The sequence below is a fragment of the Hypanus sabinus genome, chromosome 4 (genome assembly GCF_030144855.1).
Source record: "Hypanus sabinus isolate sHypSab1 chromosome 4, sHypSab1.hap1, whole genome shotgun sequence".
Classification (NCBI taxonomy): Eukaryota; Metazoa; Chordata; class Chondrichthyes; order Myliobatiformes; family Dasyatidae; genus Hypanus; species Hypanus sabinus.
The window spans coordinates 27,043,117-27,070,989 of NC_082709.1; the positions used below are offsets into that span (position 1 = coordinate 27,043,117).

Sequence of the window (27,873 nt, forward strand, 5' to 3'; positions counted from 1 at the left end):
AGAAGGCCATGGAAGAAAGAAAAGGGGGAGAAGCAATGGGCAGGCAAGAAGATAAGAGAGAGAGGGAAAAGGGGATGGGGAATGGTGAATAGGGGGCATTACCAGAAGTTTGAGAAATCTACATTCCTGCCATCAGGTTGGATGCTACGCAGACAGAATATAAGGTGTTGTTCCTCCAACCTGAGTGTGGCCTCATCATGATAATCAAGGAGGCCATCGATTGACAGATCGGAATGGGAATGAGAAGTGGAATTAAAATGGGTGGCGACTGGACGATCCTGCTTCTCCTGGCAGACAGAGTGTAGGTGCTGGGCAAAGCCGTGGCCCAATCTTCGCTGGGTCTCACCGATATACAGGAGGTTACACTGCGAGTGCCAGTGTATATACATTGTGCTTTTGGTTTTCATTTGAGTGAAATAAAGAGAATTTCTTTTGTTAGTGCGGTTAAAATGTAAAACTCACTTCATACAAAATGCCGAGGAGGTTTAATTAAGAAACTGCAAGAATTTGACTGAAAAAAGAACAATCCCTTGTTTAAATTGAGGGGACTTTATTGGAACCGAAGTAGCAGCTTGGACAAGCTAGTCCAATGGACCTTATTCATATGATGTAATTTCAGGATAATCAAATACCATCTTTGAGTACATGGGGCAATAATACAGATTTGCCTCATCGTTATTCCTTCTGGTAGTCGGCCAAAGGTTATAAACTTTACATGTTTTTGGAATGGCTGTTGACCCTGAATGATACTGAATCAGAAGTTAAATTTAAAGATCTATAATTTTTCTCTCCATCAAATTAATTGTTTCTTCTATTTTCGACTAAGCCTTAGCAGGATTTTTAAATGACAATTCACATGGACTGTATTTAACACACACGCAGCACCGCAGTAAAGATTTAAAGTGACGGCAGTCGTGATTTGCACATGTATTTCTCATTTATCATCCTGGAATCAGATCAAAATTGCAGCTACACGAATTTTGTTTGTCTTTTTTGAGCTCTATATATGTATACCACAGTGATGAAATCTGGAGTACAGAAGATGACCTTTGTAAGTAATAACATCTATTATTTTTTGTTTGTTAAATCCTTTTGTGGCTTAAAAACATAATTCTGCCCTTCAGTTAAATTAAACTTGAATACTTCAAGAATATTTGGTTAAAGCCAAAGTGCCTGTTTTTATTAAAGGATGTATTATACATTGAGCACCCAAAAGATAATTACCATACTTTTCCTCGAAATGAAATATGTTAAAGAAATATTCCTGCAAAATACATTTATTCTGGTCCATAATAATGTAAACAAATTACCATGTTTTACACTGAAGCAGTCAAAATGCATATAGTTTTTTTTCTAGATGCCATAAGCATCACAAACAAAATGCCAGCGAGCCTACATTTCCAGAGCTGGAAATGTCTGAAGCTGATAGAGGAAAATGGTGTCTGCAGTTAAAGCGTACAAGGTCATCTCACGAGGACAGGATCGCTTTCCAAGAACTTTCAGCAGCCAGTCTGTTTCACCTTGGTATAGGTGGAAGAGGTGGGGCACCTCGCTCTCTCCGGGATGGATCTGTTACAGTAAAAGGTCAAGATTATCGCAGGAATTCAAGAGTAACAACTTGAGCCACATAAAACTCAGGGAATTCCGGTTAATTGGGCCTCAGTTAACCGGGGCAGCTGCTTATTTGGGACAACTCTTAAAGAAAAAAAACTAAATCGAGAAACTAGCTAGGATTGCCTTGGTTTATAAGGGACAGTATGCCCTCTAATTGGTGGAAGGAAACCGCTGGTGAACAGTTTCGAGTTAGCGTCAATCACATTCACTTTCATGGCTGTTAGACGCTACACCATGCTTTGAGCAAAGTTTTTAAATAGTGTCAATTGCATATGTTTGTGTTCAAAAATCAGTGAGTTGATAATCACTGATAGCTGGCAAAACATAAGCAGCAGGACAATTCAGAACTGTTTAAAGCATTCAGGTTTGGATATGCTAAAAATAGCTAGGAGTAAAAGTGAAACAATTTCACTCTTTCAACAGGTTAGGGACTATGAAATGTTTGAAGGCATCGAAAATCATCTTCACAGTTAAAATGCAATGAAGATTTGGAGGATGCAGTTCTCTAATGCCTTGTATGAAGGCAGTCCATTATCTGCACTGGGTGTCTACACTGATTTTGTTCATTAATGGTTGTTAATTAAAGGAACAACAGAAACTTTAACTCAATTCCTATTTCCACAAGCAATTTAAATCTAACCAATAATACTTGAAATAGTACAAAAGGAACCCACTTGAATTTCTTTATCCTAATTTATTTTATTTTAACAAAATAAAATTCAGTATATTTTGAAACAGGGCTAAACATTACTTGTTTCTGTTATTTACGCTGTTTTAAATAGTGAAGTACATTTAAAACTTTCTTTCTACACCCTCCACTCTCCTCCCCCACTTTTGGCAGTATTTCCTCCCAACCCTCCTAAAATTAGCTTATTTTCAGAAGTGTATGCTTACTGCTGGGCCCTCACCCAGAAATGAAAACAGTAAGTACAGCAGGGCTAATAACTATTAAATTCTTTATGGTAAAAGAATTAAATATGCAAGAAATAATCTGGAGGTAACTGTATTCAAATTTAAAATGTTTCAAATGAAAAGTTTTCTTTGTTCCAATGTTTCCGACTTTTAAAGAGGCAAAATGTTCTTGTCACTCACCTCTGCTCTCTGACTTGCTTTGTTTACTGGGATAAGTTTTTGGAAAGTTTATGTATGGTTCTGGTGGTGGAAGATCTGAGATGGAATGGAAGGAAAATCTGCCTTCCCATTCATCTGCGGGCAGAAGACAGAAAAATTTACAATCACAGACATCGGAATGAGTCAGAATTCACAAGTCATCAGAAAGCCCGCCTGCTCTTGCTTTTGACTTGCAAATGAACTCAAAGTTTACCGCAGCAGTTCTGACAGATGCAACTCGTAGTGGAGAGCTAGCTGAATCCCTGACAGTGAAGCCATGTACTTCCAAAGATATTTTCCAAATGGTAATGGATAGCTAGAACAAGTTCTGTCCACTAAATTGGTAAAATGTGGATAACCAGCTCAGATATTCCCTTAAACTCTACACCCGATTTAAGCAGAGCTGTCAAACATGCCTGAATGTATTATACATTCAAAATCAATTAAAACTTCTCTGAAACCATTTAAAAACTCAAGGACACATAAAACTACAAAGGGACTTTCACTTTAAAAAGTCTAAATTGATTTAGTTTCTCGCTGCTTCTGCCATTTATGTTGGTGGTGAAGCACTAAATGTGCTGGGTCTAACTGATTCAGGATTTTACTGCAGATACCTTAACAAAAGTATTATGTAAACATAAATACCTGCAGAGAAGGGGCAGGATATTGGAAAAAATTGTGAAAAAACCTGAACTTGATGCTCTCACTCTGGATTACTTCAACAGTATTGCTCAGCTGGAAACGTCAGTTATGGATAACTGTTCTCAACTTCTGCAAATCCAAAACTTGCTGCCAGTTATACAAGCAGAAGTCATTTCCCCTCTAAATCCAGAAATTGTACATTTATATTGAACTCCATAAATATTGCTGTCTGGAAACTACGATATTTCCATTGAAACATCCACTATACCATTTGACAGTTTATATGAGTAAAAGTTGAGTTTGCATGCAATTTGTTATAGATCAAATCATATATCATCAGGCAAAGTGTAGCATAGAATCTGGTGGTTGGAACAATCAAGATGGAAATCTATCAAATTGTAAACTTAATCATCCTTCTAATTGAAGCATGAACTCTCAAAAATCAATTTATTCCATAAAATGAAAATGAGGGAATGGACAAGTAGGAGTATTGTTTTACCTTCATACATTGCCTGTGAGGACTCTTGAAAGCCATTCCTCATTGCTGGTGGGGGAGCAGGGCTTCCTCGGTCAGGTGGTAGTGGGGGCCTGAAGCCACTCCTGGGGCTGTCTGAGCCCATTCGACTTGGGGGCTGTGGGACAGGTGGCCCTTTCTGGATACTACCATTTCTGCCTCCCGGTGGTGGAGGAGGAGGAAGAGGTCCTGTTATACAAGAGTGAGAAAATATTAGTGTACTGAGAGTAAACATGCAATACGCTTAACAACGAAAATAGTATTCAGATCTATTGCTCTAATAAACACCACAAATCTACCTGTATTCAAAGTCCAAGTACATTTTATTATCAGAGTACATACATACAACCCTGAGATTCATTTTCCTGCAGGCATACTCAGCAAATCTATAGAATAGTAACTATAACAGGATCAATGAAAGATCAACCAGAGTGCAGAAGACAACAATAATCTTGCAAATGAAATAGAAATAAATAGCAATAAACAGTGAGATAAGGAACCCTTAAAGTGAGATCAGTGGTGTGGGGACATCTCAACAGATGGGCAGTTGAATGTGGTTATCCTTTTTTGTTCAAAAACTGATCATTGTGGGGTAGTAACTGTTCCTGAACCTGGTGCTGTGAGCCCTCAGACTCTTGTACCTTCTACCTGATGGCAACAGCGAGAAAAGAGCATGACCTGGGTGGTGGGGATCTCTGATGATGGATGCTGCTTTCCTACAACAGCGTTTCAGGTAGGTGTGCTCAACGGTCAGGAGGGCTTTATCTGTGGTGCACTGGGCAAATCCACTACCTTTGTAGGATTTTCCGTTCAAAGGCATTGGTATTCCAAACCAGGCCATGATGCTGCCAGTCAATACACTCTCCAACTACACATCTGTAGTTGTTTGTCAACGCTTTCCATGTCATGCAGAATCTCTGCAGACTCCTAAGGAAGTAGAGGTGCTGCTGTGCTTTCTTTGCTTTTCATTTATGTGCTGGGTCCAGGACAAGTCCTCTGAAATAATAACACCAGGAATTTAAAGTTACTGACCCTCTGGTGAAGACTGGATCATGGATTTCAGGTCTCCCTCTTCTGAAGTCCATAATCAGTTCCTTGGTTCCTTGATATTGAGTGAGAGGTTGTTGCTATAGCACCACTCAGCCAGATTTTCAATTTCCCTCCTCTATCACCACCTTTGATTTGGCCTATGACAGAGGTGTTGTCAGCAAACACATATGATAATGGTGCGGTGCTTAGCCACACAGTCATAGGTGTAAAGCGAGTAGAGCAGGGGGCTAAGCACACAGCCCCAAGGTGCATCTGTGCTGGTGGAGATCACGGAGGTGATGATGTTGCCAATCTGAACTGACTGGGGTCTACAATTGAGGAAATCCAGGATCCAATTGCACAAGGAAGTATTGAGCCCAAGGTCTTGGAGCTTACTGATTAGTTCTGAGGGAATAATGAGGGTGAATTTCTTCAGCAAGAGGATGGTGAATCTGTGGCATTTGTTGCCAGCAGAGTGCTTTGGAGGTCAAGTCAACAGATACAGAGATTGATAGATTCTTGATTATTAAAGGGGTTAAGGGTCACAGGGAGAGGCAGGAAGACGGGTTTGAAAAAAAATTCAGCCACAATTGAGTGGCAGAACACTCTTAAAGGACCAAATGGGCCTAATTCTGCTCTTATACCTTATGGTCTCAAGGTCACCATTCTGAAGTAGAGTGTTAAGGTTACCCTTGCCTTCACAGACAATATTTATCACTCAATGATATAGAGTGATAAGATTTTTTTTAATTTATTGAGATACAGCACGGAATAGGCCCTTCCAGCCCTTCAAGCTGTGCTGCCCAGCAATCTCCCCATTTAACACTAGCCTAATCATTGGACAATTTACAACAACCAATTAACCTACCAACCTGTACGTCTTTGGAACGTGAGAGGTAAGCAGAGCACCCAGAGGAAACCCACTATCTCCTGTCACCAGGCCACTGTCTCCTATACCATCACCAACCTTATCAGCTCTGGGGATCTCCCATCCACTGCCACCAACCTCATAGTTCCCACACCCCGCACCTCCCGTTTCTACCTCCTACCCAAGATCCACAAACCTGCCTGTCCAGGTAGACCTATTGTCTCAGCTTGCTCCTGCCCCACCAAACTCATTTCTGCATACCTTGACACAGTTTTATCCCCCCTTGTTCAATCTCTTCCCACCTATGTTCGTGACACTTCTAATGCTTTGAATTTTTTCAATGATTTTATGTTCCCTGGCCCCCACCACCTTATTTTCACCATGGATGTCCAGTCCCTGTATATCTCCAACCCCCACCTGGACGGTCTCAAAGCTCTTCACTTCTTTTTGGATTCCAGACCTAACCAATTCCCCTCTACCACCACTCTCCTCCGTCTAGCAGAATTAGTTCGTACTCTCAATAATTTCTCCTTTGGCTCCTCCCACTTCCTCCAAACCAAAGGTGTAGCCATGGGCACCCGTATGGGTCCCAGTTATGCCTGCTTTTTTGTTGGCTTTGTGGAACAGTCCATGTTCCAAGCCTGTACGGGTATCCGACCCCTCTTTTCCTTCGTTACACCGACGACTGCATTGGTGCTGCCTCCTGCACACATGCTGAGCTCGTCGACTTCATTAACTTCGCCTCCAACTTTCACCCTAACCTCAAATTTACCTGGTCCATTTCCAACACCTCCCTCCCCTTTCTTGATCTTTCTGTCTCCATCTCTGGAGACGGCTTATCTACTGATATCTACTATAAGCCTACAGACTCTCACAGCTACCTGGACTATTCCTCTTCCCACCCTGTCTCTTGCAAAGATACTATCCCCTTCTCGCAATTCCTCCGTCTCCGCCGCATCTGCTCTCAGGATGAGGCCTTTCATTGCAGGATGAAGGAGATGTCTTCCTTTTTTAAACAAAGGGACTTCCCTTCTTCCACCATCAACTCTGCTCTCAAACGCATCTCTCCCACTTCCCACACATCTGCCCTCACCCCATCCGCCCACCACCCCACTCGGGATAGGGTTCCCCTTGTCCTCACCTACCACCCCACCACCACGTAAATTCTCTGTAACTTCTGCCACCTCCAATGGGATCCCACTACTAAGCACATCTTTACCTCCCCCCCTTTCTGCTTTCCACAGGGATCGCTCCCTGCATGACTCCCTTGTCCACTCGTCCCCCCCATCCCTTCCCACTGATCTCCCTCCTGGCACTTATCCTTGTAAACGGAACAAGTGCTACACCTACCCTTACACTTCCTACCTCACCACCATTCAGGGCCCCAGACAGTCCTTCCAGGTGAGGCGACACTTCACCTGTGAGTCAGCTGGTGTGGTATACTGCATCTGGTGCTCCCGGTGTGGCCTTTTATATATTGGTGAGACCCGATGCAGACTGGGAGACTGTTTCACTGAACACCTATGCTCTGTCCGCCAGAGAAAGTGGGATCTCCCAGTGGCCACGCATTTTAATTCCACATCCCATTCCCATTCTGATATGTCTATCCATGGCCTCCTCTACTGTCAAGATGAAGCCACACTCAGGTTGGAGGAACAACACCTTATATACCGGCTGGGTAGCCTCCAACCTGATGGCACGAACATTGACTCCTCTAACTTCTGTTAATACCCCTCCTCCCCTTCCATATTTAGTTGTTTGTTTTTTTTTCTCTCTCTCTGCCCATCACTCTGCCTGTCTCCATCTCACTCTGGTGCTCCCCCCACTCTTTCTCCCTAGGCCTCCCGTCCCATGATCCTTTCCCTTCTCCAGCTCTGTATCACTTTCGCCAATCATCTTTCCAGCTCTTAGCTTCATCCCACCCCCTCCGGTCTTCTCCTATCATTTTGCATTTCCCCCTCCCCCCACTACTTTCAAATCTCTTAGTAGCTTTCCTTCCAGTTAGTCCTGACAAAGGGTCTCGGCCCGAACCGTCGACAGTGCTTCTCCTTATAGATGCTGCCTGGCCTGCTGTGTTCCACCAGCATTTTGTGTGTGTTGTCAGAGGAAACCCATGTGGTCCTGGGGTGAATGTACAAACTCTCTTCAGGCAATGGCGGGAAATGAACCCGGGTCACTGCTACTGTAAAGTGTTGTGCTAACCACTAAGCTTTACAGTACCGGCTGTAAAAGATGAGGCTACGTAGTTATTAAAGCATTTGGTTCTGCAAATTGATGACTGCGTTTCTTTATCACAAGTCTCATGCTTCACCTTTGCCTGTTGGAAAGACCAGAGAACCATTGATGGTGAACGTACCTGATCTGCTTGGGGGATCTCTTACAGGTGGTGGAGGTCTTTCGCTGGGAGGAAGTGGACCCCGGTTTGACCCAGAAGAAACTGACGGAGAGCCATGGAGCGACAAGTTCCTCTGAGGAAGCCTTGGAACTTCAACTTCTGTGGCTGGATGACTGTGTGGGGGTCCTGGCCGATTAGGCGGTGGAGGTGGTGGTGCCTGGAAGGAGGGAGTTGGTCTGGGTGTCTGAGGAACAGGTGGTTTCTGACTCTGTGGTGGTGGAAGTGGAGGACCATCCCTGTTAATTGAAGGTCTGTTCGTCATGGGAGGTGGCGGAGGCCTATCATCCATCATCCGAGCCGGAGTAGGGGGCAGTGGAGGTCTGTTGGTATTGTGACTTGGAGGATGTGATGGAGATGAGTTATCTTCACCAACCCTGCCATGGCTGGGAGCTGGGTGAGATCTATTCATATTGCTTTGTGGAGGAACTGGAGGGAACTGACGGGAAGACCCTTGATTGCGATTTGGTAGGGAAGGCCCTGTGTTTGATGGCCGATTTCCCGGAAAGGGTGGAGGACCCCTACTCTGCGTATTTGTTACTGATGGCCGTGGTGCATTTGGTACAGGTGGTGGTCCTGCATCAGACTTTGAACCAATATCTGGCCTTGAAAACTTTGGTTGACTTGATGGAGGGAATTTATTTCTTGGTGGTTCAGGGTCAGTGTTCCTTGGAAATGATGCTGACCCAGGCAACCTTGGTGAGGCACCGCCTGGTGGAAATGGTCTGGGTGATCTTCCACTTGGAGGCATTAATGGTGGTCTTCCTCCTCCAGAATCTGTAGACATTAAAGGGCAAATTAAGGATTTACAGAAACCAAATAATCGAAAACAAACAGCAATTTTTAAGCTTTCTGTTGTCTATGCCAAATCATTGGTCTTACCAGTCAAAACACACTTACAACTTTATTGCTTCCGTTTCCCCCCCCCAAAGTTTTTGAAACCAATTTTCATAAACTGTGTGCAAACCAGCATTGCATGGCACTCCACAAATTACAGTCATTGGAAATAAATCAGCTCAGTAGAACGATTTCAAATTACAAAGTGCAGAAGGGCAACAAAACTTTGCTCTAATATTTATCCTGCTGAGATAGTTTTGCAACAAATGAAGAATAGTTAAATGGGCTAGAATTTTCTGCAGTCTGTGATGTCATGGACGTTCATAATCCATGACTCCCTGCGAGTATGAGTGAGCGAGAGCATCAGTTAAGACAACAGGATGAATGGAAGCCCTCAAGCTATCAATGAAGAACTCAAATTGCCTGACACTGGCATGTCCTTAAAGACTGTTGAAAATGGCACAGCCCAACAAGGGGGCAAGTCGTTACTCCATAAACACAATAAGGTATACTCAGCATCAGAGCACCTGGACACAATTCAGAGGGACATCAAACATTGCTGACCCTCAGAGAGGTACACTTAATCTGACCTCACTCACTGGGACTAGCCATCTAACGGGCTCTTTGGAAGAACATGCAAGATTTTTGACTTGTCACGATCTATAGAGTTAAACAATATGGTCCATTTTTAGGGCAGCAAACCTTGCAATTACTGCATGTAGCAATTCATGTTTAAACTATTTATTGGGGTGTCATTATGATCAGGATGGAAAATAGGAAAGCTCATTCAGATCCAGTTTATTGTCATTTATAAACACAAATACAACGCAGTTAAAAAATGAGTCAACATTCTCCGGAATGATATCATGAAAAAGCACAAAACAGACCACACAAGAAAAACCACATAACGTTTGGTAATCCCCAATCCAGAGTCCAGAGAGGCTGCTGCATATCGATATTGTGTTACTGTCTTAGCACGTTCCCCGGAAAGGAACTACAAACCCATCAGACAAAACTAAAGCTACAAGACCTACACAAAACAACATAGTTACATATAGTAAACACGAGTGAATCTGCAGATGCTGGAAATAAATAAAAACACAAAATGCTGGCAGAACTCAACAGGCCAGACAGCATCTATGGGAGGAGGTAGTGACGACATTTCGGCCCAAAACGTTGTCACTACCTCCTCCCAGAGATGCTGTCTGGCCTGCTGAGTTCTGCCAGTGTTTTGTGTTTTTAGTTACGTATAGTTATAGTTAACATGTCAAGTATTTGGATTTATGAACAAAACTCCCTAAAGTGCCATATAAAATATTATTGCTTTAGAGTTCAGGCACATAGAGTAATACATTGGCGTGAGCATTAAAAAGAAAATAAAGTTGGGGTAAATGGATCATTTCAGATCGGCAAGCAAAGGCCAAGGAATCAATGCTGGGGCTTTAAATTTTCACAATCTACACTAGTTACAAGGACTTATTGGCAATTGTGGCCAAGACAGCTGACAGATAGGTGACAGAAAGACAGGTGGGAAAGCAAGTTACATAAAGGACACAAGAGGTCGCAAAGGGATATCAACAGATAGAGTGAACAGCGAGATATTGGCTATTATTGAAAGGGTTTGGAATATAAAAGCATATAAGACTTGATCCAACTGTTAGACCATACCCAGGAGAAGCCAAAAGAGCCAGCTAATGAGAAAAGGTTAAGAAGGATCAGAGATTAGGAGAGTTAAATGTCATCTTATTTTAACAACATTTGGAGGACAATTGACAAATGAGATGCCGAAAGAATGTTTAACTCTCGTGGGGAAACTAGATCTAGGCATATACTACAGTTTTAGAATGAATGATTGCTCTTTTAAAATTGAGATAGGGAAGAAATTTTTCTCTCAAAGGGTCTTGATTCTTCAGGATACTTTACCCCCAAAGATCTGTGGTAGCTGGGAGGCCACGATAGGCAGATAGAACAGTGACCAGCCAGGAATATGGAGTTGAAGCCAGGGTCAGATTAACGATGATGTTTTGAGCAGACCCAAGGCTCTGGATGGGTTTGTCCTACTCCTGTTTATTTTTGTTTGTTTGTATTCTTTCCAAATAAAATAAAAAATCCTCAAAAAACCCCCCAAGAAATGCATTTATAAATGTACAGAGTAAGATTTCACCAACTATATTATTTAACATAACATTGCTTAACATAATTAAGAGAACTGAGCTGTATGAAAGGGAGTACATTAAAAAAAATAGCAATTAAAATTAATTACAACTTGCCTGAACTTTCTCTGGTTCCTGCAGACCTCAGCTTTGGCATTCCACCAGCAAATAATCCACCTAAACCAGGTCCACCTCCACCTCCACCTCCACCTCCACCTCCTCCACCACCTCCTCCACCACCACCGCCGCCGGGTCCTTTAGGAGCTGTTTAACAGAACATTCGAAATGTGGAAGAATTAATATATTAAAATTAAATATACTCAATGTTATGACTTCTGAGATTATACTGATCGATTATATACCTCGAATTGTGAAGACTCCTACTGGGATTGGAAACATTGGCTTTTATACACTGAGTCAGGGCGTGAAGGGATACGGGGAGAGGCAGGAGATTGGGGCTCAGAGGGAAATGAATCAGCCATGATGAAATGGTGAAGCAGACTCGATGGGCCAAATGGCCTAATTCTGCTCCTGTATCCTATGGTCTTAATGGAAATTTCAGTAAAATTAAGATTTCCACACATCCAAGACCATTAATGGACAACAACAGTAACGGAACTGGAATCCTTGACTTTGTCTGGTATTGGACAGAAAGCTTAATTGATTTTAGTGGGGATTAGTTACCGTACCTTTTCCCTTCTATTTCTTTACGCAATCATCAGTTAATATCTTTTATTGTTTCTACTGTACATTTTTAAAAGCTTTTAATTATTTATGTTGTCATAATATTTCTGAACATTAGAGGTTAAAATCAAACTTCTTGACAGCTGTAACTCGGTTCAAAGTTCTGCCCATGCCTTATCCTCCCATCGAAACTTGTGAGGGTATTCCACAAGTGTCAATGGACTTTTTCCCTGAAACCTCATTGCCGTTGAGACCTTGCCCCCTGACCTCAGATCAGTAACGTCTGACCCTGGTAATGGATTATGCATCGTGAGTCCAGGTGCGGGCCTGGTACATCACTCAAGTCCACTGGAGATACAACAAGACCAATGGTTAGTTTACTCATTGTTGTATCTTTATGCCATATTACGAGTTAGAATTATATTTGTACACCAAACAAAAAGTATTGTTTGTGAAAGTGAAACTTACTGAGATTTCTGGCCATAAATTATAAAACCAGCCTTCTTGATAACTCATTATCATTTTTTGGAATGCAAGAAAAGTCACAAAGTGTAAGTTTTACCCGCTTCTCTGGAAATGTCTTTAGCTATTTAGGAATAGAGTGTGGAGAAGGCCCTTCTGACCCTTCAAGTCACACTGCTCTGCAACCCCCAACAACCCGATCCCGGGACAATTTACAATGACCAATTAACCTTTGGACCATGGGAGGAAATGAGAGCACCCAGGAAAAAATCCATGCATTCCACGGGTGGACAGATTCATTACAGATGGCGCCGGAATTGAACTTCGAACTCTGGAATGCCCCGAGTTGTTACAGTGTCATGCTAACCGCTATACTACTATGGCTCCCATATTATACTGATTGATTATAAACCTCAAGTACATTCATATAGGGTCATGGATTTTTAATGATATAAAGTATGACTTTCTAAAACATCTGTAGTATTTTCACATAATATAAGCTTACTTGTCCCACTTGAAGTTAAGTTTTCCAAACTTACCATTAATTATTGGTGCACTCCTATCATTGGTAACAGCCTTCTTTAGCTTTCTTGTCTTGCATATGTCTGACAAAAGTGCATCTCTTCCTGTCTGCTGACTTTTGTTCAGGATGGGTTTTTCAGTACATGCCTAATTGTTGCCAAGGGAATAAAGTGAGAAGTATATCTACTGCTCTTAAACCACCTTACCATAGATGTCAAAATGTACCAGCAGTAATTTAAATTGAAATACTGATGTTTATCAAAGCATGATACCAACTGAACTCCCAGGGAAGCATCATGCAAAAAGTACCATTCTTACTTTGTAGTATAGTAATTATAAAAGGAAGCTTTCCATAACCTATCAGAGGGAAATTCACATCTGTATTAATCCAAATAGTTGATGGCAAGAGAAGGTTAATAACTTGAAGGGACTGATTCAAATGTGCAACTTGGAGAATACCACTTGAGAAGTTGCATGGGGTGGGAAACAGAGGCACCCAACATACCAAGGACCAATTGGTGCAAGAATGTTGAGTAGAGCAGGTTCTAAAACTGTGGACAGAGTACCAAAATAAAGTGGAGACATTGAAGAGGGAGAGAGAAATTGGTACAAGTGTTATCAATTTACTAATGTAGAGAAGCTCCTATTGCAAAAACAAACGTATGCAAAGTAGTACCATTTATTTAGGATGATATGTTAAACTGTAGCTCTATTTACTGTCTCAAGTAAACAATTCCATGACAAAGGAACAATTTTCCTGCTCTTTCAACCATTTTTTAATCTCCCAAACACTGGCAGAGCTGATTTTCTAGTTTGTTTTGGTAGTTTGCTATACTAATAGACAACTTCATTTTCACTATTAAACACTGGTTGGAAAGAACTTCGAGATATCCTGGAGATTTCAAAAGGAACAATTGGTTTTAAATCCCAATGTATTAATTTTAGTGGACAGCTCTTTTCTATTTGTGCATCTTACATAGTTAAGGAGACATCATTATTGTAAAGAAGAGATAGTCAGCTATATTATTTGTGTTCCTTGCCCACCCCCTTCACCAAATGATTTGAAACAGTGTGTGTCTTTTGCAACAGGTTCAACAGGAAGCTCAAATCTACTCACCTGATGACAATAACCTAATCAAGCTGCTTTTGTCTCCCAGAAAGCTGAATTTTTGCAATTGCCTTTACAATTTATACTCAATGCAAATGTTACAAACAAAAATGCTGTTACATACCAATAATTTACCATAGCAACTAATAGAAATATACTCCGAATAGCTCTTGAACAATTTTTTAAAATTATCCTGTCTCCATTGAAGTTCACGGTCTCTTTAAAAAAAATCTTTCTGAATAATTAAACAAATACATTGTCAAAATGGTTTTTCAGCCTTAAACGTATTAACACTTCCCAATAAAATAATTCCAGGTCATAAATGTCTTGAATACCAATATAATTTTATAAATTGCTCATGGGACTCTGCTCTAAATGCTGACAATACCACTCGCCCATTAGAATCTTAAGTATACATCTATTCAGTCTTTTTAAATATACAAGCATGTCTGAATACATACTTCGTCAAGCCCAGAATTAATTTTTCCCCTCTATGGGCATGTGTTCAAAACTTCCCCCTCCCTTCCCAATTTCCCAGGGTTGAGAAATGAGAGGGGAGAGGTTAATTAGGAACATAGCAGCAGCTTTTTCACCCAGGTGATCAGTACAGTGGATTCTGCCTAATTGGGACACAATGCGACTGGTACATTTTGGCCCAATTAAGCAGCTGTCCCAATTAGCTGACATTTCATGGAATAGTTAAAAAGGTACAAAAAAGACAAACTATTGTTTAACTAACAAATACTCCGTTTAAATGAAAAACAGATCAAATTAGAACACTAACAATACTACTACAGTACTGTGTGTGTAGGTTCCCAATGGTTATTGACGGAGGAATTCATCCAGTGTACCCTGCTATGTTCTTTAGACTGACTGAAGGACAAAGTCACCACCAGCACTTAGTGTAGATAATGGGCTGCATCCTCCAAATCCTCACTTCCATTGTAACATTCAAGGTGGTTGTCAATACCTTCAAATTCTTCATAGTTCCTAACTTGTTGAAATAATGAAATCATTTCAATTTCACTCCCTGCCGTTTCTGGCATCTCCAAGCCTGAATGCTTAAAAGCGCAGTGAGCTAAATGGTTCTAAATTGTTTTACTGCTTTTTTTTTGCCAACTATCGGTGACAAAACTCACTGCTTTTTGACCACAAGCACACGCAATTGACTATTTAAAATCTGTTTGCTTTAAGCACAGTATAGTGTCTAACGACTACGTCTGAATGCGCCTGTCAGTAATCAGGAACTGTCTGGCAACAGTCTCCTGCTCCAATTAAGCCGCATAATGTCCCAAATAAATGAAGGGAATTCTGGCTATCTTCTCAATTAGTTTTTATTCTTTAAAAGTTGTCCCAACTAGGCAGCTGTCCCAACTAACAGATGGTCCAATTTACTGGAATCCATTGTACAGGGAAAAAGCTGCCAGAAGTGGTTGAGGCAGGTACACTAACAACATTTAAAAAGGTGCTTGGGCAGGTACATGGAAGGAAAGGTTAAGAGAGATGCAGGCCAAATGTGGGCAAACAGAACTAGAATAGATGGGAATTTTGGTTGGCATGGCAAGTTGGGCCAAACGGCTAACTGTATGATTCTATGACAAGGTATCATCTCAAGAAGATATATCAGAGCAGGAGGAGGCTATTCATCCCTTTGAACTTATATTATCAACTAAATCATGGCTTCTCTTTTACCTTAAACACAACGTCTTTCGTTTATTAATCTCAGTTTGAGAGTAAGCAATGACTCAGCCCCTGCAGTCCCTAGGGTAGAGAATTCTAAAATTTCACTGCTGAGTGAAGACATTTCTCTTCATTTCAGTCCTAAAACTTAGCTCCAAACTGCTGACAAGGGAAACATCCTCTCTGTTTCTACACTGCCGAACTCTAAGAATTTTTGTATGCTTCACTGAGATTGCTCATTCTAAATTCCAGAGTGTAGAGAGCTAGTCCATTCAAGCTCTTAGGAAATTGCAGTCCCACCTCACCGCAGGAACTAGTTAGGTGAATCTTTGCTCTATTTGCTCCATTGCTAAGGGAAAGAAAACTGTGCTTTATACTGTGGATATGATCTCAGCAAGGTGACGTAGGTCTGTAAAAAGATATCTTAACTCCTGCACTTAAATCCTGCAGGAATGAAGACAAGTGTACTGTTGCCACCCTAGTTGCTTACTGCACCTTCACATTAACCTTCAGTGACCGGTGTACAATGATACCCAAGCCCCTTTGAACGTGTATCTGATAAATCAATGTTATTAACTTAAGGTAATTTACAGATCAGATGACATTAAAAGCTGCTGTGAAGTTCTGTTGGTGTTTCTACCTAGTGGTAGTCATATACAACTGTGAATATTCCAATGAGACAGTGAAAAATGATCACCTAAATCAGGGCAAACATGAGGAAATCTGCAGATGCTGGAAATTCAAGCATCACACACAAAATGCTGGTGGAACACAGCAGGCCAGGCAGCATCTACAAGGAGAAGCAATGTCGACGTTTCGGGCCGAGACCCTTCGTCAGGACTAACTGAAAGGAAAGATTGTAAAGAGGTTTGAAAGTAGGAGGGGGAGGAAAAAATGCAAAATGATAGGAGAAGGCCGGAGGTGGTGGGGTGAAACTGAGAGCCAGAAAGGTGATTGGCAAAAGTGATACACAGCTGGAGAAAGATAAGGATCGACGGGAGGCCTAGGGAGAAAGAAGGGGGGAGTGGAGCACCAGATGGAGATGGAGAACAGGCAGAGTGATGGGCAGAGAGAGAGAAAAAAAAGGGAGAGGGGGAAAACAAAAAAAACCTAAATATATCAGAGATGGGGTAAGAAGGGGAGGAGGGGTATTAACTGAAGTTAGAGAAGTCAATGTTCATGCCAGCAGGTTGGAGGCTACCCCAGGGGTAACGTTAACAGAAGGATCCATGGACCCCAGTTTTGTGCAGTAGTACAGTGCATGATATGAAAAAAATCAATATTGTGTATGCTCTCACCAATTAAAAATACACAGCACTCTTATTTTTCCCTAACCGTTGTTCTCCATGTGTCCACTTGTTTATCCACATCTCTTTTAATCCTCTGTGCACCCCCTTCGTTAATCACAGGCCCTCTTGCAGCAAACTCGGAAATATGACACTTGGTTCTCTTGGCCAAGTTATTGACACAGGTTGTGAATAGGTAGGGTCTGGGCACCCGTCCCTGCGGTGCCAAGTAGTCAGAACCTGCTGATCGGAGGACCCATTTATTCTTACTGTTTTCTATTGATAAACTAATTTTGAATCCAGACAACACGTTACCACCAGTTGTACATACTTTAACTTTGTTCCGCTACCTCCCGTTTGGGACCTCGTTAAAATCCAAATAAAATCACATTCACTTGTATCTCCTATTCTGATCTTCTGGGAGCATCTTCAAACACCACAAAATGTTAGCCAAGTACAACCTCTCTTTCATAAATCCATCTCGATCGGCTAGTTGAGTGGTGTCGCAACAACCATCTAGCACGTCAACCTCAACATCAGCAAGACCAAGGAATTGATTGTGGACTTCAGGAAGTAGAAGTCATTGAGAGGTCAGCAGCGGAAAGGATGAACACCTTCAAATTTCTGGGTGTCAGCATCTTAGAGAATTTATCCTGGGCCCAACACATCGATGCAATCATGAAGGAGGCATAGGTTATCATAGTGGATATACATGTTTGTGATTAAAATGATATTGCATTAGATTTGTGGTCCCACCCTCCCCCCGCCATCATTTCCCCAAGCAGCACACGAGAAGTTATACTGCATTAGGGGCTTGAGGAAATTTAGTATGTCACCAAAGACAGCAATAAATGCTTATAGATTAATGGTGGCGAGCATGCTGACTACTTGGATCACTGCCTGGATTGGAGAGAGTGCAGAGGAGGTACATGAGATGATTCCAGGAATGAAAGGGTTAACATATGAGGAGCATTTGGCAGCTTTCGGTCTGTATTCACTGGAATTTAGAAGAATGCTTGAGGATCTCATTGAAATCTACCAAATGTTGAAAGATGGATATGGAGAGGATGTTTCCTACAGTGGGGTTATCTAGAACTAGAGGGCACAGCCTCAAAATTGAGAGCCAACCTCTTAGAACATAGGTAAGGAGGATTTTTTTTTACAAGGAAATGGTGAATCTGTGGAATGCTCTGCCACGGACTGCGCCGGAGGTACAGGGTATAGTTAGGAAGGAAGTTGATCATTTTCTGATCGGTCAGGGCATCAAAGGCAGATATATGGGGTTGAGTGGGATCCAGGATCAGCCATGATGGAATGGTGGACCAGACTCAATGGGCTGAATGGCCTAATTTTGCTCCTTTGTCTTCTGCCTGGCATGGAGGATTGAACAAGGCTGCAGATTAACGTGCACAATTTCACCCAAGTCTCTTTGAACATATATCAGATAAATCAATATTAATTATTGATTATAGACAGCCAGTGCCGTAACAGGTAAAGCCTCATCACTATCAAGGACATCTTCAAGAAGGTGGCATCCGTCATTAAGGACCCTCACCATCTGGGACATGCCCTCTTCTCATTCTTACTATCAGGGAGGAAGTACTGGAATCAGCATTTTTGTTTTAGGAACAGCTTCTTCCACTCTGCTATCAGGTTTCTGAACAGTTGATGCGCCATGGAGACAGGGAGTGAGCCAATGATCTCGCTGGTGAAGGGGGAAATCAGGGAGGCGGGTGCAGAAGGCAAGCCAGTGTTCAGTGCCGTCTACCAGCCTCCCACTGCCTGCTGCCGGTGGTGTCTGCGTGTGACAGCCTCTCACTCGCTGCTCCTGAGGGAAGGTCCTTGCGTTCAAGTGACCTCTCCCTCCCTCGACGCAGTTGGTGGATGGTGACGGAGTAAAGTTTACTCAACGTGGGTCGTAGACTTGCACCCTAATTTAGGTTTTTCTAGTTCAGGTCACTCCTTTCCTGTAACTACTTCTGGACAATTTTTTCCGAATCGGGGTGCCTGCAGATAAGAAGCACGGAGCTGAACTGAAATATGCCTAATTCTGTGTTTTCACTCTTTCTGTTGCTGTTTGTGTGCGGGGGTGAGGGGGCTTGATGGTTTTCTTTAATGGGTTGGTTCCAATGGTCTTTTGTTTCGTGACTCACTGTGGGAAAGATAAAAGGGCTGTATATTGCATACAAACTTTGATAACAAATGTACTTTGAATCCAAGAATGCTACCTTGTGATTCCTCATGCAGTGTTTTTTAAAGTTGTAACTTACTGTAATTCTTTTTATGTCCTGCACTCTGCTACTGCCACAGCTCCTCAAATTTCGCTGAGTGTGTGTCACTGATGATAATCACTGATTACTTGGCATATTACTTCCCTGACATCACATTCTTTACTACTCTACTACAAATATTGGACTAACAAGTTGGTGGTCTCCTGCTTCCTCTTTCCTCTCTTAAATAATGGGCAGTCCAGTCAGCAGGAACTGCACCAGAAATCTGAAAATCAAGAGCACCAACAGATTTAAGGCTCTAAACTTCTCTAGTACTGCTCCCTCACTAATTCTTTAAAGTTCAAAGTAAATTTATTATCAAAGTGCGAATACACTCAGGGGCCACTTCAATAGGGACAGCAGCAAGCCTGCTCGTTAATGCAAATCCAGTGGATTCCCGTTAATTGGGCTATTGGTTAATAGGACAGCCGTTTATTTTGGACAACAACTACTAAGTCAAGCAAGAAGCTGGGATTCCCTTTGTTTATTTGGGACACTATGCCACTTAATTGGGTCAGGAGACTAACAGTGGCTAAACAGATTTCTACTCGTGGCAGTCACATGCACTTGTGTGACAGTCGGACATTTCTCCATGCTCAGAATGACCAGCTTTTAAATAAAGGCGGCTGCGTGTGTTTGCGTTTAAAAAGCAGTGAGAGTCAACGAGAAATAAGCAGCAAGACAATTTGGGACTGTTTTGGCTCATCGTGGTTTCAGGCATTCAGGCTTGGAGATGCCAGAAATGGCCAGGAGTGAAAAAGAAATGATTTCACTACTTCGACGTTAGGAATTACAAAAGAATTAAGGATTTGACCATCATCTTGAATATTACAATGCAAATGAAGATTTGGAGGATGCAATCGTCTTAGGTATTGTATGGGAGCAGTCCTCTGACTTTGTTCATTACAGTCAATCAATTCCTACATCAATAACTATTACAAACTAATATATTTTTATAATACCGTAGAGGTATTGGTAGGGCTTTAATTTATTCTGCATTTCACTTAAGTGTATAATTTGTTACTCAGTTAAACAGTAGTTTGTCTTTTTTTATATCTTTTTAACTGTTTCCAGCCACTTAATTGGGCCAAAATGAACCGGTCCCAATGTGTCCCAATTAACCAGAATCCACTGTATCTCATCAGTCAATCATGTGACTGCAACTCAATGCATAAAAGCATGCAGGCCTGGTCAACAGGTTTAGTTGTTGTTCAGACCAAAATGGGAGATAAATGTGATCCGAGTGACTTTGACCCTGAACGATTGTTGGTGCAGGACGGGATGATTTGCATATCTCAGAAACTGCTGATCTCCTGGGATTCTCACACACAACAGCCGTCTCTAAAATTTACAGAGAATGGTGCGAAAAACAAAAATCGTGGTGTGCGGCAGTTCTGTGGGTGAAAACACCTTGTTAATGAGAGAGGTCAGGGGAGAATGGCCAAATGGACGGGCTACAGCAACAGAAGACTACACTGGGTTCCAGCACTGTACCTAACATAGTGGCCGCTGAATGCACATCACCATATACTAACTGAGATTCGCTTTCTTGCAGGCATTCACAGTGGACCAAAGAAAGACAACAGAATCAATGAAAAACTACAAAGACTGGCGAATGGATGGATGGAGTTCAACGTTAGTACTAATTTAGGACCACTCCTTACTCCTCCATGGACAGAGTTAGGTGCACCAAGTCTCTGGGCGTGCACATAACGGATAATCTCACCTGGTCCCTCAACACCACCTCTTTGGTCAAGGAAGCATAAACAGTGCCTCCACTTCCTGAGGAAATTGAAATGAATGAAGTTCCCCCCCCCCCCCCCATTCTCACAGGAGCACCTGACTAGCTGCAGCACCGTCTGGTACAGGAATTTCGAGCCATCCCTTCGAAGGATCGTGAGGACTGCTGAGAGGATCATCAGAGTCACTCTCCCACCCGTAGAGATATTTATCAGGAGCACTGCATACGCAGGGCCCTTAGAATTGTCAGGGATCCCTCCTATCCGCCCAACAATCCCTTTGAACCCCCCCCACCCCCCCATCATCAGGCAGGAGGTGACATAGCATTAGGACAAGAACTGTTTGGATGGGAGGTGGCTTCTTCCCCCAGGCTATAAGACGACTGCCACCACCCAGACCTCATCACATGTGAAGCACCAGTGGCTTTATACTGTTTACCTTGTAGATGCACCTTATTAGTGGTAATTAGTGGTAATATTACCTCGTGTGTTATGTGCATGAGTTACAGTGCCTGGAAGAAGTATCCACACCTCCTCCCCCCTTGGATAGTTGTCATTTTTTTTTGTTTTACAACATTGAATCACAGTGGATTTAATTAGACTCTTCGCTTTTGTTGTGCACTTCGGTCTGGAGGAATGTCATTTTGTTTAGTGATATACATGCACACAGTTGAATGACAATAAACTTGATCTTGAATTGACCGGAGTATACGTGCACTGAGGACCCCATGACTGTCTTATCCTGTATCTCTAATTTTAACATTTTTGCCATGCCCAAAATCTACACTACTATTTAAAGGCCTATCAGCAGCTCCCACTTATTGCTTAGTTTCACAATCTACCAGGCCAAGGATACTGTTTCTCAACTTTTAACCAAGATTACTGGCTGGTCAGGGAAAAGGAAGGGCATCATGTGATGTGTCTTTCATTTACAGAGGGAAGTAAAAGTTAGCCAGCAGGCAATGTTCAGAAAGTGACCCGGTAAGGTGGCAGTGGGTGCCTGTGGAGTGCAAGAATCCTTTGCAGCAGGTTGGAACAAGTTTTATGAGAAGCAAAGGACAAGGAATAGGTTAAATGAAGCAGAACAAATGGAAGATAGGCCAAATCTGGGAGTCAAAAGCCAGAAGTTGAATCTAGGCCCATTGACCTGCAATCTACCTACCTAATTAATTTAAAAGTGCTACCTGATGATCTACTGCTCCATTTATTTGGGATATTTTAATTAATCCATAATTTTGCAGTAACCATGTACTTTGTGAAAGCTTAGCTGCAGTTTTCCTGCAAGTTTTAAGCCGAGCAGGAGTGGAAATACTCAAGTGAGAGTGGCTGGCAGAGCAGATCACTTTTTTTGAAACACATTGTGCCCAGATGCACTCCCATGTGGTAGAGGCTGGTACAAAAGGGGCATTTAAGAGACTCTTATACAGGCATATCGATGGAAGGACAACAGACGGTTATGGGTTGTGTAGGATGGAAGAGATCGATTGATCGTGGAGTAGGTTTATATAAATCAGTCCAAAGAGAATTGTTTTATGTACAGGAATGTTAAAGGCCAGTCACAGTGAATATTCTTAAAAGAAATATTAAAGGTTGGAGCTGCAGAAAGCACCTATAAAGGGCTACAGACTGCCCTCTGCTGGTGAGAATGAGATTTCCACTTCCTCCAATCAGCTCATCCTTTCAATCCAACATCTTCTGGGCCACTCTCTATCAATCAGTTATCCTCACTCATTCACACACATATCCTGTCCCCAGAACCTTTTGTGAACTTTACCACCCTCCCCAAAAGCTATTCCTGTGTCCTACACATTTCCCTTCCAAAACTGCACCAATGTGCATGGTCAGCTGATTTTACATTCCTGTTTTCCACAGATCCCAGAGTCTATATGACCAACTGTACAAAATGGGACAGTGACGAAGTGGAATCAGGTGTTATTTTGCAATCCATATTGATGAAGATTAATCTGAACATAATCAGTCTAGCTATGGTTATTAGTTGAATCACAGCCCATTAATTGCAACCTCCAGTCAGGTCGAATCTTGCAGCTGCCTGCTGTTTTGCAGTGGGTATTAATCTTTCTCCTCACATTGCCCAGGTTTCCCAAACACCAATTCCTTTTGTCACCATGTCATCCCATCAATGATTTCACACAGATTTATCTTCATCTTGCACTTCTTCTGCACTGCTGTGCAAGCTGTGATAACCATGGCTCTACAACCTCAGGGAAGACTGGTGTCACACTTTTCTCGTTTACTCTTGCAGTAGTATGTACATAACCTCCAAACTTCCCACAGAAGTGGAGCTTATTTTCAGAACTGATGCGGAAGTGTTTAACCAATGGTAACTACACGCCAAAACCAATCCTCAGTCATCAAGCTGGCAGAATTTCAGATGGTGACGAGGAGGCGTAAAGGAGCACGATGGATCAGCTGGCTGAGCGGTGTCACAACAACGGCCGTGCATGTAACACTAGTAAGACCAAGGAATTGATTGCGGACTTCAGGAAGGGGAACTTAAGGAAACGTACACCAGTCCTCATCGAGGGATTAGCAGAGGAAAGGGTGAGCAGTTTCAAGTTCCTGAGTGTCAACGTCTCTGAAGATCTGTCCTGGGTTCAACATATCAATGTAGCTGCAAAGAAGGCTCGACAGCGGCTATATTTCATTAACAGGTTGAGGAGACTTGGTACATCACCAACAGTACTTGCAAATGTTTATAGACGTACTCTGGAAAGGATTCCAGCTGGTATGGAGGGAACACTGCACAGGAGCAGCAGAAAGTTGTAAAACAGCCCACTCTGTCATGGGCACGAGCCTCCCCAACATCAAGGTCACCTTCCTAAGGCGATGCTTCAAGAAGGTGGCATCCGTCATTAACGACCCCCATTACCCAGGACATGCCCTCTTCTCAGTGCTACCATCCAGAAGGAAGAACAAGGGCCTGAAGACACACGCAATATTTCAGGACCAGCTTCGTTCCCGATATCATCAGATTTCTAAATGGATAATGAACCCACAAACACTACCTCACTATTTTTTTTGCTCTCTTTTTGCACTACTTAATTTATTTTTTAATAAGTATTTCTTAGTGCAATTGATAGTTCTTTGAAATGCAGGTAATGAAAGCATATTTGAGGATGGATCTTACATAAATAATTTAGTTTCTAGCACATTTTGGCCCCAGTGCCTTCTGACAATGAAGGTTTATTGAGAGTGTTATTTACTTAATATTTGAGCAATCTTGTAAATATATTGTTTGATTAAGCATTATTTGTTTATATTAATTCACTATGGTTATATATAAAAATACACGAATTGCATATGTCATGACGGTACTATGAGGTAAATGCGTGTCTTGCTTAAAGTAAACACAAACTGAGGTTTGTGTCTCTCAGCTCTCTTGTTTTCCTTTGAATTAGTTTCATATTCTGGAGTTACAAAACTGAGCAGACAAAGCCAGGATCACTTCCCATGTCCCAGGAGCTTGGTGAAGGTAAACCTCAGTGATGGAATTCACCACTGCCTTTACCACTGAAAGGAAAGAGGAACAGCAGAAGTCAGAATTGTTGGAAGGAAGAAAAAATATTGAAGGACTAAAGGAAAAGGAGAGGCATGAGGGTTTGTCAGGGTAGGACTTACATGATAAATGGGCGAGCATTGAGGAGTGGGGTAGAACAGAGGGATCTGGGAATACAGATCTACAATTACTTGAAAGGTAGATAGGATTGTCACAAGTAGATAGGTTGTAAAGAGGGCTTTTGGTACTTTGGCCTTCGTAGATTAAGTTGACGAGGGTAAAGCAGTGGATGTTGTCTATATGGACTCCAGTAAGGCCTTTGACAAGTTTCCACATGGAAGGTTAGTTAGGAAGGTTCAATTGTTAGGTATTAATATTGAAGTAGTAAAATGGACTCAACAGTGGCTGGATGGGAGATGCCAGAGAGTAGTGGTGGATAATTGTTTGTCAGGTTGGAGGCCGGTGACTAGTGGTGTGCCTCAGGGATCTGTACTGGGTCCAATGTTGTTTGTCATTTACATTAATGATCTGGATGATGGGGTGGTAAATTGCATTAGTAAGCATGCAGATGATACTAAGATAGGTGGAGTTGTGGATAATGAAGAAGGTTTTCAAAACTTGCAGAGAGATTTAGGCCAGTTAGGAGAGTGGGCTGAAAGATGGCACATGGAGTTTAATGCTGATTCGTGTGAGGTGCTACATTTTGGTAGGACTAATCAAAATAGGACATACATGGTAAATGGTAGGGCATTGAGGACTGCAGTATAACAGAGTGATCTAGGAATAATGATGCATAGTTCCCTGAAGGTGGAATCTCATGTGGATAGGGTGGTGAAGAAAGCTTTTGGTATGCTGGCCTTTATAAATCAGAGCATTGAGCATAGGAGTTGGGATGTAATGTTAAAATTGTACAAGGCATTGATAAGGCTGAATTTGGAGTATTGTGTACAGTTCTGGTTACTGAATTATAGGAACGATGTCAACAAAATAGAGAAAGTACAGAGGAGATTTACTAGAATATTACCTGGGTTTCAGTACCTAAGTTACAGAGAAAGGTTGAACAAGTTAGGTCTTTATTCTTTGGAGTGTAGAAGGTTGAGGGGTGACTTGATAGAGGTATTTAAAATTATGAGGGGGATAGATAGAGTTGACATGGATAGGCTTTTTCCATTGAGAGTAGGGAAGGACACGAGTTGAGAGTTAAGGGGCAAATGTTTAAGGGTAACACGAGGGGGAACTTCTTTACTCAGAGAGTGGTAGCTGTGTGGAACGAGCTTCCAGTATAAGTGGTAGAGGCAGGTTTGATTTTGTCATTAAAAAAAAAATTGGATAGGTATATGGACAGTAAAGAAATGGAGGGTTATGGGCTGAGTGCAGGTAGGTGGGACTTGGTGAGGTAAGCGTTCAGCACAGACTAGAAGGGCCGAGATGGCCTGTTTCCGCGCTGTAATTGTTATATGGTTATAGATCAAGAGTTGGGATGTTATGTTGAAGTTGTATAAGGTATTGTGTGCAGTTCTGGTGATCTACCTGCAGGAAAGTTGTAAATAAGATTGAATGAATTCAGAGAAAATGTAGAGAGATGTTGCCAATACTCAAGGGCCTTAGTTTAGAGAGAGGTTGAATAGGTTAGGACTTTATTCCCTGGGCTGGAGGAGAATGAGGGGAGATATGATAGAGGGATATAAAATATTGAGGGGAACAGATAGAGTAAATGCTTTCTATCTTATCTATACCTCTTCCCACCATCTCCCGTAAAAATGTTGTTCCCTTTTCTCAGTTCCTTCATCCCTGAAACATATTTTCCAAGGATGAGGCTTTCCTTTCCAAGACATCAGGGATGTCCTCTTTCTCGAAAGAGCAGGGTTTCCCTTCCTCCACCAGTGAAGCTACCCTCACCTGCATCTCCTCCATTTCCCAGACATCTGTGCTCACTCCATCTTCCAGCCACCTTGACAGGGGTAGAGTACTTCTTGTCCTCACCGATCGCCTCTACATTAATCTTCAATGGGTGCCTGCCACCAAATATATCTTTACCTCCCCAACTCTCCACTTTCTACAGGGATCATTCACTTTGTGATTCCCTTGTCCATTCATCCCTCCCAGCAGGTATGACTGAAAAGCTCCACCTGCCCGGTCACCTCCACCCTTATCTCCATTCTGAGCCCCAAACAGTCCTTCCAGGCGAGGTAGCACTTTTCACCTGTGAATCTGTTGGGGTTGTCAATTACATACAGTGCTCCTGATGAGGTCTCCTCTACACTGGTGAAGCTCAACATGGATTGTGGGACCACTTCATCGAGCCCCTCCACTTCACCCACCAAAAGCCGAATTCCCCAGGGTCAATGAAATCTCTATTCCAACATGTCGTCCCATAGCCTCCTCTTGTGCCACAATGAGGTCACTCTCAGGGTGAAGGAGCAACACCTCATATTCCATCTGGGTAGCCTCCAACCTGATGACATGAACATTGATTTCTCTTTCTGGTAAAATATTTCTTCCCTCCTTCTTCCCCATTCTGGCCTCTTACCTCTTCTTCTCAGCTGCCTATCACCTCCTCATGGTGCCCCTCCTCCTTCCCTTTATTCTTCTCTCCTTTCATATCAGATTCCTTACTCTCCAGCCCTTTATCTTTTCCACCCACTTGGCTTCATCTATAACAGAGGTCGGCAACCTGCGGCTCCAGAGCCACGTGCGGCTCTTTGATCTCTGTGATGCGGCTCCCCGTGGTTTGTTAGCTTTTGAAAAGTAATTCGAAATTTGAAGATTATGGTGATCTTGTACAATATGAAAACTTTGCGGAGACCTCATCTCCTGGCACATCCGAACCGGCTCACAATTAGCCACCGTTCCGACTAAGGGAGATAGCCTACGGGGGTTTGTGAGTACGTGTCTTTTGGAGCATCCGCGCCCACGGGGACGGGTTGAGCGAGGCTTTAAAGCAAGGCTGTTTAGTTCGAATAAAGTTACCTTTGACTGCAGTCTTTATTTTAGCGCTGCGTGTAGCGCTACACCGCTACAACGTGTTTTTATCGCTATTAATATACATCACCACTGCCAATGCCTGACACCCGCCAGTGCGCGCATTCTTTTAATTCTTCGATCCAAGGTAGGCTAACTATGTAGTAACCTTCAACCCGACGTCTTTTTTTCGGAGTTCAAAATGTTTTTGTTGCATGCAGAAATGTAATTTCGTTTTCTCTGCAGGAGTTCATCAATTTCAAAAATGCAACACATTATAGTTTGTTTATACATAGCATAAAGGCAAAAAAAAAACCCGTTGTATGCAGTGTTATTTCATTTTGTGGCTCCCAGTGTTTTCTTTTCTGTGGGAAATGGGTCCATATTGGCTCTTTTAGTGGTAAACGTTGCCGACCCCTGATCTATAACCTTCAAGCCTGGCCTCCTCCCACCCCCCTCCACCACCTTCCCCCTCCCTTTCCAGT

General features: G+C 42.4%; 1 protein-coding gene across 1 annotated transcript in view; it reads right to left on the reverse strand.

Moving 5' to 3' along the window:
* Nucleotides 1-1,153: 1,153 nt before the first annotated feature.
* The window catches only part of LOC132392596 (WAS/WASL-interacting protein family member 1-like), a 131,828-nt gene continuing 105,108 nt past the window's right edge, over nucleotides 1,154-27,873 (reverse strand). The window contains exons 3-8 of the mRNA XM_059966693.1: nucleotides 12,845-12,974; nucleotides 11,277-11,423; nucleotides 8,134-8,946; nucleotides 3,866-4,069; nucleotides 2,707-2,820; nucleotides 1,154-1,569 (exon numbers count right to left, since the gene is read on the reverse strand). Coding sequence (XP_059822676.1) covers nucleotides 1,517-1,569; nucleotides 2,707-2,820; nucleotides 3,866-4,069; nucleotides 8,134-8,946; nucleotides 11,277-11,423; nucleotides 12,845-12,974 — 1,461 coding nt within the window. The 3' untranslated portion in view covers nucleotides 1,154-1,516. The remainder of the gene's footprint in view (nucleotides 1,570-2,706; nucleotides 2,821-3,865; nucleotides 4,070-8,133; nucleotides 8,947-11,276; nucleotides 11,424-12,844; nucleotides 12,975-27,873) is intronic.